General features: G+C 27.8%; 1 protein-coding gene across 15 annotated transcripts in view; it reads right to left on the bottom strand.

Moving 5' to 3' along the window:
- The window catches only part of bol (boule homolog, RNA binding protein), a 102,330-nt gene that overhangs the window by 4,204 nt on the left and 81,633 nt on the right, over nucleotides 1–16,493 (bottom strand). For 13 of the 15 annotated variants that reach the window (XM_067791315.1, XM_067791316.1, XM_067791310.1 and 10 more), the window contains one exon: nucleotides 5,362–15,205. The exons of the other annotated variants lie outside the window; for them this stretch is intronic. In XM_067791315.1, coding sequence (XP_067647416.1) covers nucleotides 15,146–15,205 — 60 coding nt within the window. In that variant the 3' untranslated portion in view covers nucleotides 5,362–15,145. Of the gene's footprint in view, nucleotides 1–5,361; nucleotides 15,206–16,493 lie in introns of those variants that run through there. 15 annotated transcript variants of the gene reach the window in all.

The raw sequence follows: 16,493 nt of genomic DNA, 5'->3' as shown, positions 1-16,493 counted from the left end.
AACTCATAATTTTTTGTATACCAAAATTTCCAATGCAAAACTGAGTATGTACACAGAAAAAAGTAGTATGTGGTGCTATAGTTACTGTCAGTCAAAATTTCCAAATTGTTCTCGGATTTTTTCTTAATTTTTTATGCATTTTATGCAAAAATTTCCAAAATTAAAAATTATATAAAAAAAATCAAACTTTTAAATCAAAATTTTAAGGGTAAAAAAATTAATATAAAAAAGATAAACAATGAAAAAATTGGAAATTTCTAATATGAAAAAAAAAAATTTTTTTAAGTTTAAAGCTTTGCGAAAAGTTTACCAACTGCTTACTCCAAAAGAAAAAAATGTAAGCCTCCCAATATAATAAAAACTATAAAATTTCTCACTTTCAAACAACGGTTTAATTAAAACGTTCAAAAATCCTACGAACAGGAAATTATTTTTTTTCATCCCGAATAAATACCAGCAAAACAAAAAAAAATATTTACTTTTTATATATAAGTTGTAAAAATTTCAAATTTGAACATTGTGAATAATTTAAAAACACTTTTTATTTGCACTTTAAATGCAAAAGTTGTACGAAATAAAACTTAAAAGCAAAAATTTCTCAAAAACCACAGAACATAATTATTTATTTTCAAAAATTCAAAATTTTTTCAAACTCAAAATTCGAGTCTTTTAAAAAAAAAAATTTTTATCTGAGAGCAGGAATTTCAAAACTCTTCCAAAACTTAAAATTTTAAAGTTCTTTTTTTGCAAAAACTTTAAATTTGATAGTTCCACAGAATTTATGTATGTATATGTGTACTTATTTTCAAAAATTTCTAATCAAAAACAGAAAATTTGAGTCTCAGAAAAAAAAAATAATTTTATGACAAAAATGTTTAAATTTTTTCCAAACCGCAATAGAGATCAATTTTTATATTTTCAAATATTTTCAATTGTTTTTGTTTTATCGGCCTATTGATTATTGATATTGTTATTTTCTTAAAAACTTAAAAGCAAAAATTTTGAACTTTAAATTTGAAAGTTCTACAGATCAAATTTATTTATTGTCAACATTCATAATTTTTTTACAAACTTCAAATTTGAGAGTTCTAGTGTTTGAGAAGAATTTCAAGATGCTCAAGAAAATGTCGTTTTTTGTTTATTTTTGGATGAAAAATAATTTTCTTTGATTTCGTTGCAAAAATATGAGTACACGCAAAAATTAAAAATTTTTTTATAAAGTATTTCCGAAATTGTTCTTAAACACGTTTTACTATTTTCGGAGGTGTACAAAATAAAATTTTTTTCTACCTATGCGATGCCGCAAAATTAATCTCAAAAATACTGGAAAATTTAAAAAAAGCCGTACTATTTTGACTAACAATAACTGTTGCACACAAGAGTGGAACGATGTAAAGAAAAATATACAGAATTTTAAGCTTATAAAAATTTAAATTTTAAACAGCAGATCATGAAAATTATTCATAAATGTAGTTAGAAAAAAAAATCAAGTGAAAACAAAAAAAAAAACCACTCCACTTAAATTTGCACTGAAAAAAAATAAATACAACCAATTTAAATTTTTGCGCATTTTACTACATTGCTATTTTCTTTTTAAACTACATATGCTTCTGTATGTAGTACGTACTATATATTTTTTAATATTTATCGCACAATTTGTATATGTCAGCATTTGCCTACTAATTGGCATGATTTACAAATTATTTTATGTTCCATTTAAAAAGGAAATGGCTGCACCATATATGGACATACATACTTGTGTATATACATACATACGTATTTACTTAATATTTTTAAAAAGTTCGATACATTTTTGTTCTTTAAAGATCTTGCTTTTTCTGTAATTTTTTTTTTTTTGCTTAATGATAAAATTTTGTTATGGTATTACGCAAAATATCCGCAGTTGCGACAACAATATGATTTATTTTAAACTTTATTTGCAAATACACAATAAATAGATATCGGTAATTATTTATTTTTTCAACTAAATGATTTTTTCTTTGTTATGAAATTTAATAATATTTTGTAGCTTTTAAAAATATCACGTATTTTTCTATATAATGTTCGTTTTATTTTATGGTGTTTGTTTTTTATTTTTCTTCAACTTCAATACTTTGCAAATTGTATTAAATGGATTCTTCAACGCAATGCAGTTTTTTTCTAGCGATTTGTATTTTTCGAAATTATAACTTTTCGTTGACGTAGAACTCCTAAGTCATACATCACTAGCAATCTTGTTTGTTATTGTTATGATTCTTTTTTTCCAACAATATCAAGTTTAGAGCATACATTTTTATTTTTTGTAATTCACATGTGTGTTTAAATTTAGTAGGGCGGAGCGTATTTAACAAACAATTTATTTTGCATTATAGTTTGTGGTGGAATATTTAAAAACAAAATGTGTGTTTTATTTAACATTTAGCGCTTGTACAACACACTTTGACTTCTCAAACTAATCTCTAGTAAAAAAAAAACTATATAAACTAGTTCGAAAACGTTATCGAAAAATTCGAGGATCGGAAATTTTTTTTTGTTAAAAATTTCCCGAAAGTGTAAAAATTTATATGTAAAACTTCAGTAAACGTTTCGAACATATAAACCAATTTCAAAAACAATTTTGGAAATTCAAAAATTCGAATTTTTTTTTAATCTTCACGGAAGTTTCAAAATTTACATATATTTATGACTTGCGTAAACTTCGTAAGCAAACTTCGTAAGCATACATCTTTATCCCTCAAACCTTTCGTTTTGACACTTTTTTAATTTAAACCACAAAATTGTAGCTATTAATTAATACAGTTTAATTTTGAAAGTAGGGGCCTTATTAGGCAACTAGATGCGACTGAAATTTTTTTCGGATTTGAAAAAAATTTATGTGATTTACTGCTTTTGAATCGCAGTTCCATTCGAATCGGGTTACATAATAAGGCCCCAGGCCTTTACAATGTCGAAAAAAAACTTTCTTTTCCGCTCCACCCTAATGCTTATATACATATGTATGTATGTAGCATAAATCAATACTAAATTTAATATAATAATGTCAATTTCAAAAATTTTATGCGTTTTGCATTTGCGCTATGTCGATATTTGCTTTCGTTTGCACTTTTTAACTACAACCTTTTCTGTTAAAGTGTAAACTAAGCCTAAGATTTTTCATAGTTTATTGCTTTGATTTACTTTTCGTTTATAGTTCTTTTTTGTTTTTTTTTTTTGCTTATAAGTTATATTGTTATGCATTGTGTTATTTTTTTAATATAACAATGACGATATTTTAAAATGATCACGCACATTTTCTTAAACAAAAAATTTATTTTTTCGTGTTTGCGATTTTGAAAATTAATTTTCTTCACTCTTAATTAATATGTACTAAATGTTGCACAATTTAACAATCGATACTTTTTTCAACAACCAAATTTTAAATTAAGTTTCAGCGCAAATTAACGTACACTTGCGAGTAAAAAATTAGCACCAAAAATTTACAAATTTAAATTTATTTTCTTCTTTTTTATTAATAAAAAATCTTGTATGAATTGTAAACCAACTTCTAAATCATTTTTGAAAAAAATCAAAATTTTACTTCAGAACCTTATTAAAATTTTTGAGTGTGCAGCTTTTTGTAAATCAACTAATTTCAGGCTGGCATTACAAGTTTGTAGTCTAACCGAATTCCCAATGATTTTTGATAATTACTTTCGAAACTTTAGCTTACAATTGGGAAAAATGTTTCTATACGGAATAAAATGTTAAAAGGCGTACTCGCAAAGTTTACAGATATTCTAAGTGTTTATTTAAGACTTTCCAATTCCTTGCCAAAACATTTTCGAATTTGGTTTACATAGCTTTCGATAAACATTTCTTAAACGTGTTAAAGAAGAAAATAGCTTGCAATATGTGTTAATATCTTTTGCAGCTGTGATTTTACTCGCAGGTGTACATATGTACATTAGACCGTATCAAAAAAAAAAGCAAAAGCAGCAAATTTCGGGAAAAAATGTTTGTAAAAAATAGATTTGGAGCTGTTCGTTATGCAGCTCTGCGTGGTTTGCTGTAGGTATTTTGCTGTTATAACCACATATGCAGTGAAAATGTTGTTGACTCTTCCAAGCAATAACTTTAATGATGTCAATGTTTCAATGCGATTGCTTGAAGCATTAGTGTTTGAAGTAACGTATTCTATTTTAAAGCTGTGACTCATACACCTGCGAGCCGGAAAATAAAAGCAAAATTGTTTGCAAATTTGAACAGATATACTATACATTCTTCGTATTCGACCAAAAAAATAAAAAAAATAAAAAAAAGAATGAATTGTATAACGAAAACTATGTAAAGCAATTTCGAAAAAAAAAATCCAGAATTTTGAGAAAAGTGAAACTTTGTATTTTGTCAGAATACATGAATTGTACAGCTCGACTGCATAGTTACTCAAAAACTTATAAAAAATAATTGCGTTTCAAAAGATATTCCAGAAAAACCAAAAAATGACCCAGGACCTCTCCGAAACCGGGAATGGGATCCATAATTTTTTTTTTTTGGATTTTTCGTGAAGATTTCTAAGATTTTCTTTTTCGAAAAATTGACAAAATATGTTTGAAATTAACGAGAAAAAATACTAGAATTTGCAGTATTTCATTAAGATTTTTGACAACTTCTGGAACTTTCTAAAACGTCTTCAACATTAGTTTAAATCAGGCATGCTTAACGAACGAAACGATATCATTTCGTTACGATAATCAACGTTAATAAACGAAACGAAGTCATTTCGTTTCGTTTATTAACGTTAAGAACGTCAAATTAACGTTAATTTGACGATCTTAACGTTAATTAACGTTAAAAAACGAAATGAAGTGACTTCGTTTCGTTTATTAGCGTTGATTATCGTAACGAAATGATATTGTTTCGTTCGTTAAGCATGCCTGGTTTAAATAATGAACTGTATTATTTTTCATTAATTTAACGAAACCAAAACTTGAATCAAATTGATGGAATGGTACAACAAAACTGCATACTCAAAAACTTCAATTTTTGGGATTTCTCGTGGAAATTTCTATATACGTACTTCAAATGTTTTCGAATTTTTTTCGAAAACGTTTCCGAATTGACAATTGTTTTTAAAACTAACGAAAAAAGTACAAGGATTTGAAAATTTTCCTTAAGATTTTTAAAAGTTTCTAGAATTTTTAAAAACTTTTTCAAAATTCGGTTAAATAGTTTTATTATGAAATTCAGAATTTTTTTTAGTTAATTCAAATTAAAATTTATTTCGAAGTCGGTTTACATAGTTTTCATAATGTACATTTTATTGAATAAAATTTTGCTACTATTTTTTACTCACACTTGAACTTGTTTCACATAAAAAACATCTTTTTCTTAATACATTCTAATGTACATACATTATAACAATTGTTGGTACGAATTGCAATATAACATTGGAGTGTTTTACACGCAGGTCCGTTTATTTCAATATGAACGCTGATCTCTCTATGAAGCATGATTTTGGTTGATTGATATTTGTTTTTTTTTTTTCTCTTTTATAAATTTTTAATTTTATTTTTTCAAACGCATTTCATAAATATGTTTAAGGTACGCCACAGGTATTTTGAAACCTCTTGATTTATTAATCATTAAGATTTTTTTTGATATAATAATTAGCCGCGTGTTGATCTCATTTTATCAAAATTGCACTTTGAAATATTTACCAATAGTAAATGGTTTTTTATTGATAACGTTTTTATGTGTTTAAAAAACTGACGATTCGTCGATAGCTTTAACGATTGCGACGACAAAAGGTGTCACTATAACAATAATGCACAATTGTATGTATAAATGTATGTGGGTGTGTAAATGTGTATGTATTTTTAAGTATGTAATATGTAGTATGTGGTATATTGCACAAATGGCAAATGATAATGCCTATCACACCCCAATGTAAAGTAATAAAAAAATTATAATTAATTAAACTAACACTTATTAAAGAAAAAAAAAAAATAAATAAATGAATAAATAAGTTTAAGCCTAACTGCAATTTTAGTGTAACCAACAGAAAAATAGTCGCTTTATTTGAATTTTACTCAAATTTAGTGCTCCAAATTTGTGTTTAGATGGGCATTCTAACAACGTACTTTTGAAGTTACTACATTTTTGTTGTCATTTTGATTTAAAGTAAGAACATTAAAATCTTACATTTTGTTGGTTACACCAAATTCGTATTTACGGCTCGAAACTTTAAGGGAATAATGAAAAAAAAATCTATATGTAAACAAAAATTTCAATTTAAATATTTACTTAAATTTTTAATAAATAAGTTACTTAATAATTATTAAGAAATATGTGCGTTTTTTAAAACAAATTAAACCATACAATTAAAATATGTAAATGTGTGTTCGTACCAGCACTGCAGCGTAATCAGTAAAGTGAAACACAGTTTTAGGTTTTAAAAAATTATGATTATTCACTTGTTCAATCATTAAAATCAACTAAACGATTATTCACTGGGAGATAGGGTGATTACAAAAAAAAAACATTGATTTTCACATGTTCAATTAATCAAGTAATCGATTAACAAAATTTCTATTTTTTATTCATCAAGGTTTTAATGGGATTAACTGTTTATAGAAAATTGTGTTTATTTACACGTTAAATTAGTTAATTAAACAACTTACTGAGAGATTAATTGATTACAAAAAATATTGATTAATCATATGTTCAATTAATCGAGTAATCGATTAACCAATCTGTTGATTAATCAAGGGTCTAATGCGTTTAATTGTTTACAGAAAATTTTTCGCATATTCAATTAACCAACTAATCGATTATTCCCTGGGAGATTAATTGATATAAAAAATATTGATTTATGACATCAAATTATCAAGTAAAAGATTTCCTAAATTTTTTATTCATCAAAAGCGAAATTGAGTGAAAGGGTAGCCTTTTTAGTAAATCAAATATTTAAATAAAGTTATTAGTCGCCTTCAATCGTTTGAGCTTTACCAAGAGTCAGCAATTTTGAAACTACTCAACTAATGTTCGCTGTTTATAAAAACATTTTTTTAAATTAATTGATTAAATGGGGAACTAAATTCACCTTACTCAAATAATCGCACAGGCAGCCTAATAAAAATGTATAATTTAACTGGCATTAAGCAAAGTGATATCCTTAGTGGCGACTTAAAGATAATATGTGTTGTTGATTTTTCCGACAGGGTAAGAGTTAGAATTTCCTTTCGAGATTGAAATCGAGCACTGAAGATGGCACAACACCGAAACCGGTGTGTCAACAAACCAAAATTGTTCTAACTAAAATATCTCTCACTTTCAGATAAAATAATAATAGTTCATTTACTAGTAGCCTATTTTTAGTAAGTATTCGAAACCAAGTCTTATACGATTAAGACTAGACCACAGTTCTGATATTTAATGATAAAATCATATTACATATTTTTATGAAAGCATGTTTACATTAGTTATGAAGGCTGATTGAATAAAAAAAACTAATTCATATTTAAGTTTTAAAAAATAAGTACGTCTATGACTCACTGTACTTAGCCACTAGATATATATATATTCGTATGTTTATACTTTAAAACTGGAATAAATTAAAAATAAACTGGTATAATCAAAACTTTTTTATAAGTCCATCTGATGTTGTGTTTTGTATAAGCTCTTTTATAAGCTATGAAGGGAGAAAAGTTGTAACGATAGCGATATTTTTTCGTAATCGCGTTGCAAAAAAACCACTCGGTAGAGTATTGGAAAGCATGAAACAAACATCAAGCCGTTTTCAAGCAACTCGTTCCGCTCAAGTTAGAAGAAATCTTTCGATTCTCACATAAGTGTGCTGAACCTGAAAGTCAAATAAATTTCAGCAGAAATGACTTCGAAATTTTATTTTAGTTGGTTAAAAAATCTTTAATACCGAAATCTACATATATAAAGAAATTCTGAAATTTTAGAAAAAGTTCCAAGATTCATAAAATGAATCTTTTAATGAGAATTTCCGAAAAATTGTTTAGAAGTTCAAGAAGCCTTTACAGTATGAAACCCGTTTTCGAACATGTTCTCGAAAAGTTCAAAAATTACATAAAATTTTAGATATTTTCATAACAATTTCGAAGCATTTATTTAGAATTTCGGGAAAATTTTAGTGCGCAGTGTTTTACTCCAATTGTAATTTCAATTGTATTGAAGAAAATCTAAAGCACCCCTCGGTAAAAAAATTGTCAAAAAAGTTGTTAGACCGTTAGGGTCGAAATGAATTAGACAACACAAAACCATGGAAATAATAAGGTTTTTAATAGCTTAGATAAAAATTTGGAGAATTAATGTAGTTAGAAATTTTCAGAATTTTCGATTTTTTCGAAACCATTTTCAAAATAGGTTTACATACTTATAAATTTGCAAGTCACTTATACAGTCACATAAAAAGTGTTTGTTTGCGGTTATGTGCGTTTAATTTGGCAAATTCTGCCAAGACTAAAGTAATTTATAGATTTTTGAGTGTGCAAGACCTTTGAGCGACTTTAAGAGCATGAATTAGTGTTTATTATTTCCAACATGGAATTTTGAATTCCCAAGTTTACAACAAAATAAGTAAAAACTAATAATAATCTATGCTTAACAATTAGTAAATTGTGATTTAGCACCTTTTCTCATAGCTGTGACATAAACACCCCTTTAATTTGAGTCTTTTTAGTTAGTTTGGTGTACTTTTTTTTATTTATTGTTTATGGTATATTATATATAATATGTATGTAAATATTATGCATACACTGCATGCAAGGAAGAAATCAACAATAAAACAGAAAAATGTACATAACCACTTAGTGATTTGTATATTTTTAGTAAGTTTATATTCTCTGCTTTTCAATTCCTATAATTCAAATTAGAACTAACATGGAAACTTATACAAAAGCCCTGAATATAGCTTTATATAAATTTACACTAGATTAGTATACTTTTTTAACAGCGGTATCCTAAGCATGCTCAGCTGTGACAAAATTATTTCAAAACTTAACACTCAGTTGAAAAAAATGCTTCAAAAAAATTATTTAGTTCATATGTCAAAAATGTATGTACTTATGTGTCAATTATTTTTTATTTAAGATGTGTATGACTTTTTTTTATAAATGTTTGTTTTATAAGATCGTTTTTAAACAATCAACTTTCATAAGGTCTTAATGGTAGAACAATAATTGCGTGAGTACCTGAAAACATTAAAAAAAAAAATTGTTAAAAATTTTTATCTTTGATCCAAATATTCCAAAAAAAAGATATATCAGTAATAGAAACAAATTTATTATGGAGATTTTCAAGCACCTTCTGAGTACCAATGACGATCTTGGAGTTATCCATTACTCATTTCTCAGCATTACTTGATCTTTTTATGGTAACACTTGAGTCGTTTCTTTTTAGACTTTAAGATACCATATAACATAGGTATGAACTTTCAAAGTTCGAAATTGTACATTTTATTAATTTTTATTAAAGTATTACAACAAAGTTTACTTTTTTCGCATTTTAAACCTATAATTTTTTTACAAGTTTCGGTGTTCGAAAGAAACTAAAAGTCACGTAAATGTTTTTGCACTCTTTAGCCAATAAATAAACTAAACTTCAAAGGTTTTAATTTCGAGCTTCGAACGCCACACCTGGTTGCAGGCTAGCTTTGAAAAACAAAGAAATAAATATTTTCAATTATTAACGAATAAAAAAAGGTTCCAATTTCGAACTTTGAGGCTAACTTCAAAAGCGGAGAAAATACTTTTGTACAACAAATATATCTTAATATATAAAAATCACGTGTCACTATGTTTGTTCCCGATGGACTCCTAAACTACTGAACCGATTTTGAATTTGTTTTGCACCCCGTGTGTAGTTCGATCTAACTTGAAATATAGGATAGGTTATATCTCAGTTTATAGTCGCAATATTATTTTATTGCACATTTTTTTATTTGTTTATACGTAATAATAAAATGTTACGTATACGCACCGGCACTCACATTTTCAGGTGGAGCGGATATACTTCCGTGTAATTGGTTGGTGTTTAATTAAACAACGTTCTTATCAATAAAAAATATTATAGCGAATGATATCAAGTATAGCACATCACCATGTCCATCATATAGCCCCGGGCCCGGGGTTTCTGAGTGGGCCCGCGATTTAGAGGTACTTTGACATTTTTTTTAATTCAGGAGAGTCTTTAGTTGTTCCATGTGCAATTTTTAAGCCGAATTTCAAAAGCAACGAAAATCTGCATTTCGTTTTAATATTATAGTGAAGTGTGAAAAATAACAATTTATATATATAAAAAGAAAGGCTAAAATGTGTGTTAGTTGGTCGCCGATGGTTGAAGAGATGCGTCGGTCGATTTTGTTCAAACTTTCACACAAGTTGCGTAAACCTCGCGCGGTAGTTACTACATAGGTTTGGTTGCGATCGACGTACAGGGTCTCGAGATATAGGCCGAAACGTGGACCCGAGTACCCCTAGAATGTGTTTATAGAATATGGATAGCAAATGAAAGCTGTTGATGAGTGCTTTAGTAGAGGGCAATTTTCATACCCCTGGGTGATTAGGGTCTCGAGATATAGGCCAAAACGTGGGCCAGTGAATGCCTGGACAGTGTTTATACAATATGGATATCAAATGAAAGTTGTTGATGAGTGCTTTAGTACAGAGTAATATATTATCCAGAGACGGACTGGGACTGGGATTAGGACTGGGACTGAGACTTGGAGTGGGACTGGGACTGGGACTAGAATAAAATACATACCACCCTCTGGGACAGGCAATAAGGGATGCAGAAGAATGATAAGAAATTGAGAGGCGAGAAAAGAGAGAAGGAGATTGAGGGATAGAATGAGACGAAGATGGAGATAGATGAAGCGAAAAAGACGGAGGTAGGAGTGAACAAAAGGATTAGGAAAAAGTGAAGAGGGGGGAGGGCAGAGTCAGACGGAAAAGGTTATTAAAATGTATGCAGATTGGCCAAATTTAGGGCAGAACAACGTCTGCCGGGTCTTCTAGTATACATATATAACGAAGGTTCCAATTTCGAAATTCATCAGTCTATACCTATATTCTGGAGGCTAATTTGGAAAAGCGTAGAGACATTACTTTTGCAATAATAGAAAACATATATATATCGAATGCCCGTACCTGTGTTTTAGGCAAACTTCGAAAAGAAAAAACTCCTTTTTTACAAACAAACAAAATTTTTTACGTTGGTTTCGATTTAGAGATTCGAATGTCCATACCGATCTTTTAGAGGAAGGCTTCAAAACCCCCAAAAATTACTTACATATATATACAGATGTATAATTATATCTAAAATTCTAAAAAAGTGTGGGTTTTGAAGGCTTTCTCCGAAAAACCGAAAGGCTAACTTTGTAAAACCGAAAAATTATTTTTTTCCCTTATACCTCATACATAAAAAAAATCGGTATGTTCCCCCAATAAACACCACTTATGTAGTTTTCCAAAAAAAAAAAACAAGTTTTTCAGAGGTGTGGGACATTAAACCACAACGAATTTATGAAGGATAGAGTTTTATCGTACAATATTAAGGTGGTTTCTGTTGTTGTTAGGTTTTGAAGGCTAACTTCGAAAACCCGAAAGATTACTTTCTTTCTTATATCTCAACTTAAATTCAACTACAAAGACCTTATGAAGGTTTAGTGCTCTCTCTTTCTTTAGTGCTCATTTTTTCGTTCATTATGAGCATTGAATTTTTCGTGTTTGCTTATATTGTCTTTTCCTTTTTATTTACACATAAATTCCCTTTATGTATATGAAAATTTTATTTCACTCCTATATATAATAAATTATAAGTCATAGTATTGCATTGTATAATAAGTTATTATCGTATATTTATTTAAGTATTTGTGTAGGTATGTAGAATATAAATAGATTGAACTATTCATATACAATGTATACAGATGCAGTTTACTTCACAGTGTGTGTGGTATTTGATTAACTTTGATTTGGTTTTTATGCAGTTTAGTGTTTTTTTTTTTAATTTAGTTCTTATATTAAATACAATACTTAACGATAAAATCGGATGAATTCATTGCATTTTAATTTATTTTATGACTTCAAATTGAATATATATATATGTATAGATGCTTATATTGCTTATTTTTTTGTCGTGTTTCTAGCCACGCTTATTATTAATTTTTAATATTTTTAATATTTTTTTTTTCTCTTTTTCTTTTTATAATTTTTAATTTGCAAGTATTTTTTTTGTGTACAGTCTACCTTGATGGGTTATCAGTATTTTTAATATGCGTTGTCTGTTATTTATTAGTATTTTATTTAATTGTTTATCTAATATTTATGCGCGTTTTTATTTTATTTTGTATGTATGTATTTATCTAAAATATTTATTATTAAACATACACACGTATTATTTTTATAAATTTTGTTTAATATTTTCGTGGGCATGTGTACATATTTATAGTGCTACTCAGTTTTCAATTTTTTTTTTTTTTACATCCTTATAACTATGTATGTATGTGTATACGTATGTATAAATACGATTTACTTTTTTTCCAAGTCAATTTATGATTTTCAGAAGAGCTAATACATTTTTATATATTTTTAACTTAGTTACTTTATTTATTTGTTCATTTATAGTGGTTTTTTTGTAGTTTTTTTTTAATTTTTTTAAATACTATTTTATGATTTTCTAAGTTTTCATTTGTTTTTTTTTTCACAGTTTCGAACACTGCTTTTTTATAATATATATTTTTGTTCGTTTTGCTGCTTGTAGATCTGTGTTTTCTCTCTTATTACAATAAATGTTTTTAGTAGTATATACCAATATTTATTTATTTTTTTTTTTTAATTATTTTTTTTTTCTTATTGATTTTAGTTATTTTTTTTTTATGTTTAGCTTTTGGTTTTGCCGGAGCACAGGTCCAGCCGGTGTTTTTAATTCGTCTTATCTTAGTTTTAAATTCATTGTAATAATTTGTCTAAATATATATGTATATATACTATATAGATATATATTTTTATATAAGTATATAATAGTAATAATATATATATTTTTGTCATTATCAATATCAATATACATATATATGTATTTAGAGTTGTGTATAATATTTATTATATTTAGTTATATAATTGAAATCAATAAATAAAATACACCTGTGCGTAAAAAAATAGCAAAAATGATTTCCAAATATTTTTTTTTTCGTTTCTTCACATCTGATTTGAAAAGCAAAAAATATTGAATTGTTTAGCGCCTTACTATATAAACCCCTTTAGAAACCATTTCCGATAAAAAAAAACGAAATCCCAGGAGGCATGTGAGAGTCTTCATAAAAGTTCCCTAATGTTTTTATTCGGTTTTATTCTATCGATTCAATGTTATAGGACTCAAACAAATGCATATATCTCTTTTTTTTTCAAAAGTGGTTTTCCCAATATGTGAAAAGCACATATAACAACAAAACAAAGAAATCGATCAACAGCCCCTGAAGACAATCGAATATATTGAGAAATCCATTTTCAAAACAAAAAAATTTGTTTTTTTCTTTTAATCCTGACCTTGAGCCAGTAAAATAAAATAAAAACATTAGGGAACTTTTATGAAGACTCTCACACGCCGCATGCAAAAAGCTAGCAAAAGCTACATACATATGTATTGAGTTTTCTGATTTTTTTTTTCGAGTTTTACGAAACTTTTCGAGTTTTACAGTCTCATTCACTTTTTTCTAACAAAGTAGAAGTTTCAGGTCTCTTAAATTCTTATTAATTTTTGATATTTTTTTCGAACAATGTTGGAAGATAATCTCGTTGCAAAAGAACTAAGTTTTTCACACTTTGTATAGATGAAAATCTTAAGCCACCTTCAGAAAAAAATTATCAAAAAATAAGAATACCGTCAAATAAATTGAAAATTTTCAAGTTTTTCGAAAAACCCTTTCGTAATTGATTTAGTTTCCAAATTTCCTGAAAATTGAAAATTTCGAAGTTTTTTACACAAATTTATTAGTATATTAGAAAAATGAACTAACTGATAAAATTTGCAAATATAATTGCTATTTTTTTACTCACAAGGGTATATTTCTTCTTTTTTTATAATTTAATGTTTTTTGTTGTATCTTCGCTAATTTCTATTGCTATATTCATCATCAACATCATTATGCCTTCCTTCATACACATCTCAAAAGTACAAGCTACAAAACGTGTCCAACTTCAATTTGTCTTTCTCTGCTTTCTGCTGCTTTTCTAACAAACTACGTTATCGTTTTGGTATAAGTTTTTTGTTTTCTTAAATTTTTTTCGAAGTCGAAAATAACTACATATGCGTACATTGTTTTCGAAAGCCACATAGTATTGCGCTGTTACAAATACACATCTTGTGTTAACTATACAAATATACGATTTGTAGCACACGCTGCGTAAGACTACATAATACACTGGGATTGAAAATTTAGCTTTTCTTCATTCGTTTGCCATTTTTTTGTTAAATTTTTTGTTAGTTTAGATAATTTTTAATATTTATTAGTTTTTCAAATATGTTTCTAAATATCTTAGCTGTACGTTTTCAATTCAATATACACATACATATATAAGAAGAGTATGTGTGTGGTGTTACATACATATTTATGTTATGTCCTGCTATGTTATGTATGTTTTCGTGTGTATGTGCGCGATAGTTTTTACTTATATAAATAAACATAAAAAAACGGCGGCCCCTTTTCAGTTCCTCCATGACTGAGCAGTCAGATATTCAATTGTCCCAGACCTAATCGTCGCCCGGAATCCGACTGTTCTACTACGCTCATATGAACTCTGACCGCTGCTCTTACATTTTATATCCACGTTTTGCACCAAGTTATATAAAAAAAAAACCGCGTACAATTTTATACTTTGGCGCAAATAAATTATTGTTTTATGTCGCTTTTGCTTTTTTGTTTCATTTCATTTCATTCTTTCTTTATTCGAATCCGTAGATACTGTTGTTGTAATTGTAGTTGTTTGTAAAGGAAGCTATTGTTGTAAAGTTGTGTGTTTTGGTTGTTGTTGTAACAAACATTAAATACTCATCGAGTTACAAATATTTTTGTATTCACAAAATATGCACTAGCATCAATGTTGCTATTGTTGTTCTAGTTGTTTTTATTGTTGTCGTGTGATTATAGTTGCGATTTATGGATGCTGTCGTTAGTACCCTCAAAATTAACATGGATAAATACCTAAAAGTAGATATAATAGTTGAAGGCGGTTGTTGGATCACTCAAATGCAATTCAAAAATATTTTTATTTCATATGTTGACTGAGAAAATACGCAAATCGTTTGTTTTACAATAAAAGCACATTCCAAAGCAATAAATTTTACTACTAGCACTTGCATGCGCCTATACGGATAAAACATGGATAACTCCAATAACCCTTAAACATCTTATTTTAACTTAACAATTATGCCATCTAGAGCTAACTTGCACTCATACGACTTTTATTACAACTATACGTATGCACTAGTGGTGGGATTATTTTCGAATTATATCCGAATAAACGTTATTCGAATAAACGAATAAATTTATTCGTTTCAAATAATCCGGATAATATTTATTCGGATTTTTTATTCGTTTATCCGGATAGTACTATCCGGATAATTTTTATTCGGATAGTGCTATCCGGATACTTGGAATAGTAAAATAAAAGACATTGCGTTTATGTTACGCTCATCGCTTGTGCAGATGAGCATGCATATATATTTATACGTACATATATTTATGTGTGTATAGATGCATATATGCATATATTTTTGTTTGTTTGGGGTTGCTTTGTTAATATTCATTTATTTAGTTACATATATTTACGTAACCAAAGTTGTGCTTGAGGCTTAAGCTAGAAATAGTTATCGGGGTCGTTTACAACTGTACTGATCATAGAACTTTGTTTATTAGTAAACAGGTGTGGAAATGGTAATATGGTAGGGATTTTTGTTTCCCATATACATACATATATACATATGTATGTATGTAAGTTGTATGGAAAATGTTTGTTTTGATTTCGTTTGGTTTGTATAAACATCTAATTGGTCACCATTAAAAAAATAAGTTTACATGTCATTGTCAACATTTTTTGCGAAGTCTGATGGATCAAAAGTTATTTAAGGTCAATGTTAACTTAATGAAAACTTTTGAAAAAATTTCCTAAAATAAAGTTTGAAGCAATCAATTTTAAACGTAACAAAATTCTAGTGGAATTAGTGACTAGTTTCAAAAACGGCTGTCTGTCTGTTTTTGCCGCTCCTTAAAATTTTGATTGTCCTTGAACGCGTTAAACGCTGTAATATAAATACCCAAATGTGCATATAAGCATATTCTAACATATGTACATGTTGTATTCTTGCAGATTCCTTTGAAATTAGATTCATATACAAGTGCATGTGGGTATCTCTATGTGTATGTATATGTATTCAAGAAAATTCGCAAAGGGTGATATGAAATAAGAATCCCACCTACTTTTACGGTTAGT

The sequence above is a fragment of the Eurosta solidaginis genome, chromosome 5 (genome assembly GCF_040869045.1).
Source record: "Eurosta solidaginis isolate ZX-2024a chromosome 5, ASM4086904v1, whole genome shotgun sequence".
NCBI lineage: Eukaryota > Metazoa > Arthropoda > Insecta > Diptera > Tephritidae > Eurosta > Eurosta solidaginis.
Note: the sequence above shows the minus strand (reverse complement) of the source record. Positions and strands in the feature narration are given on the sequence as shown.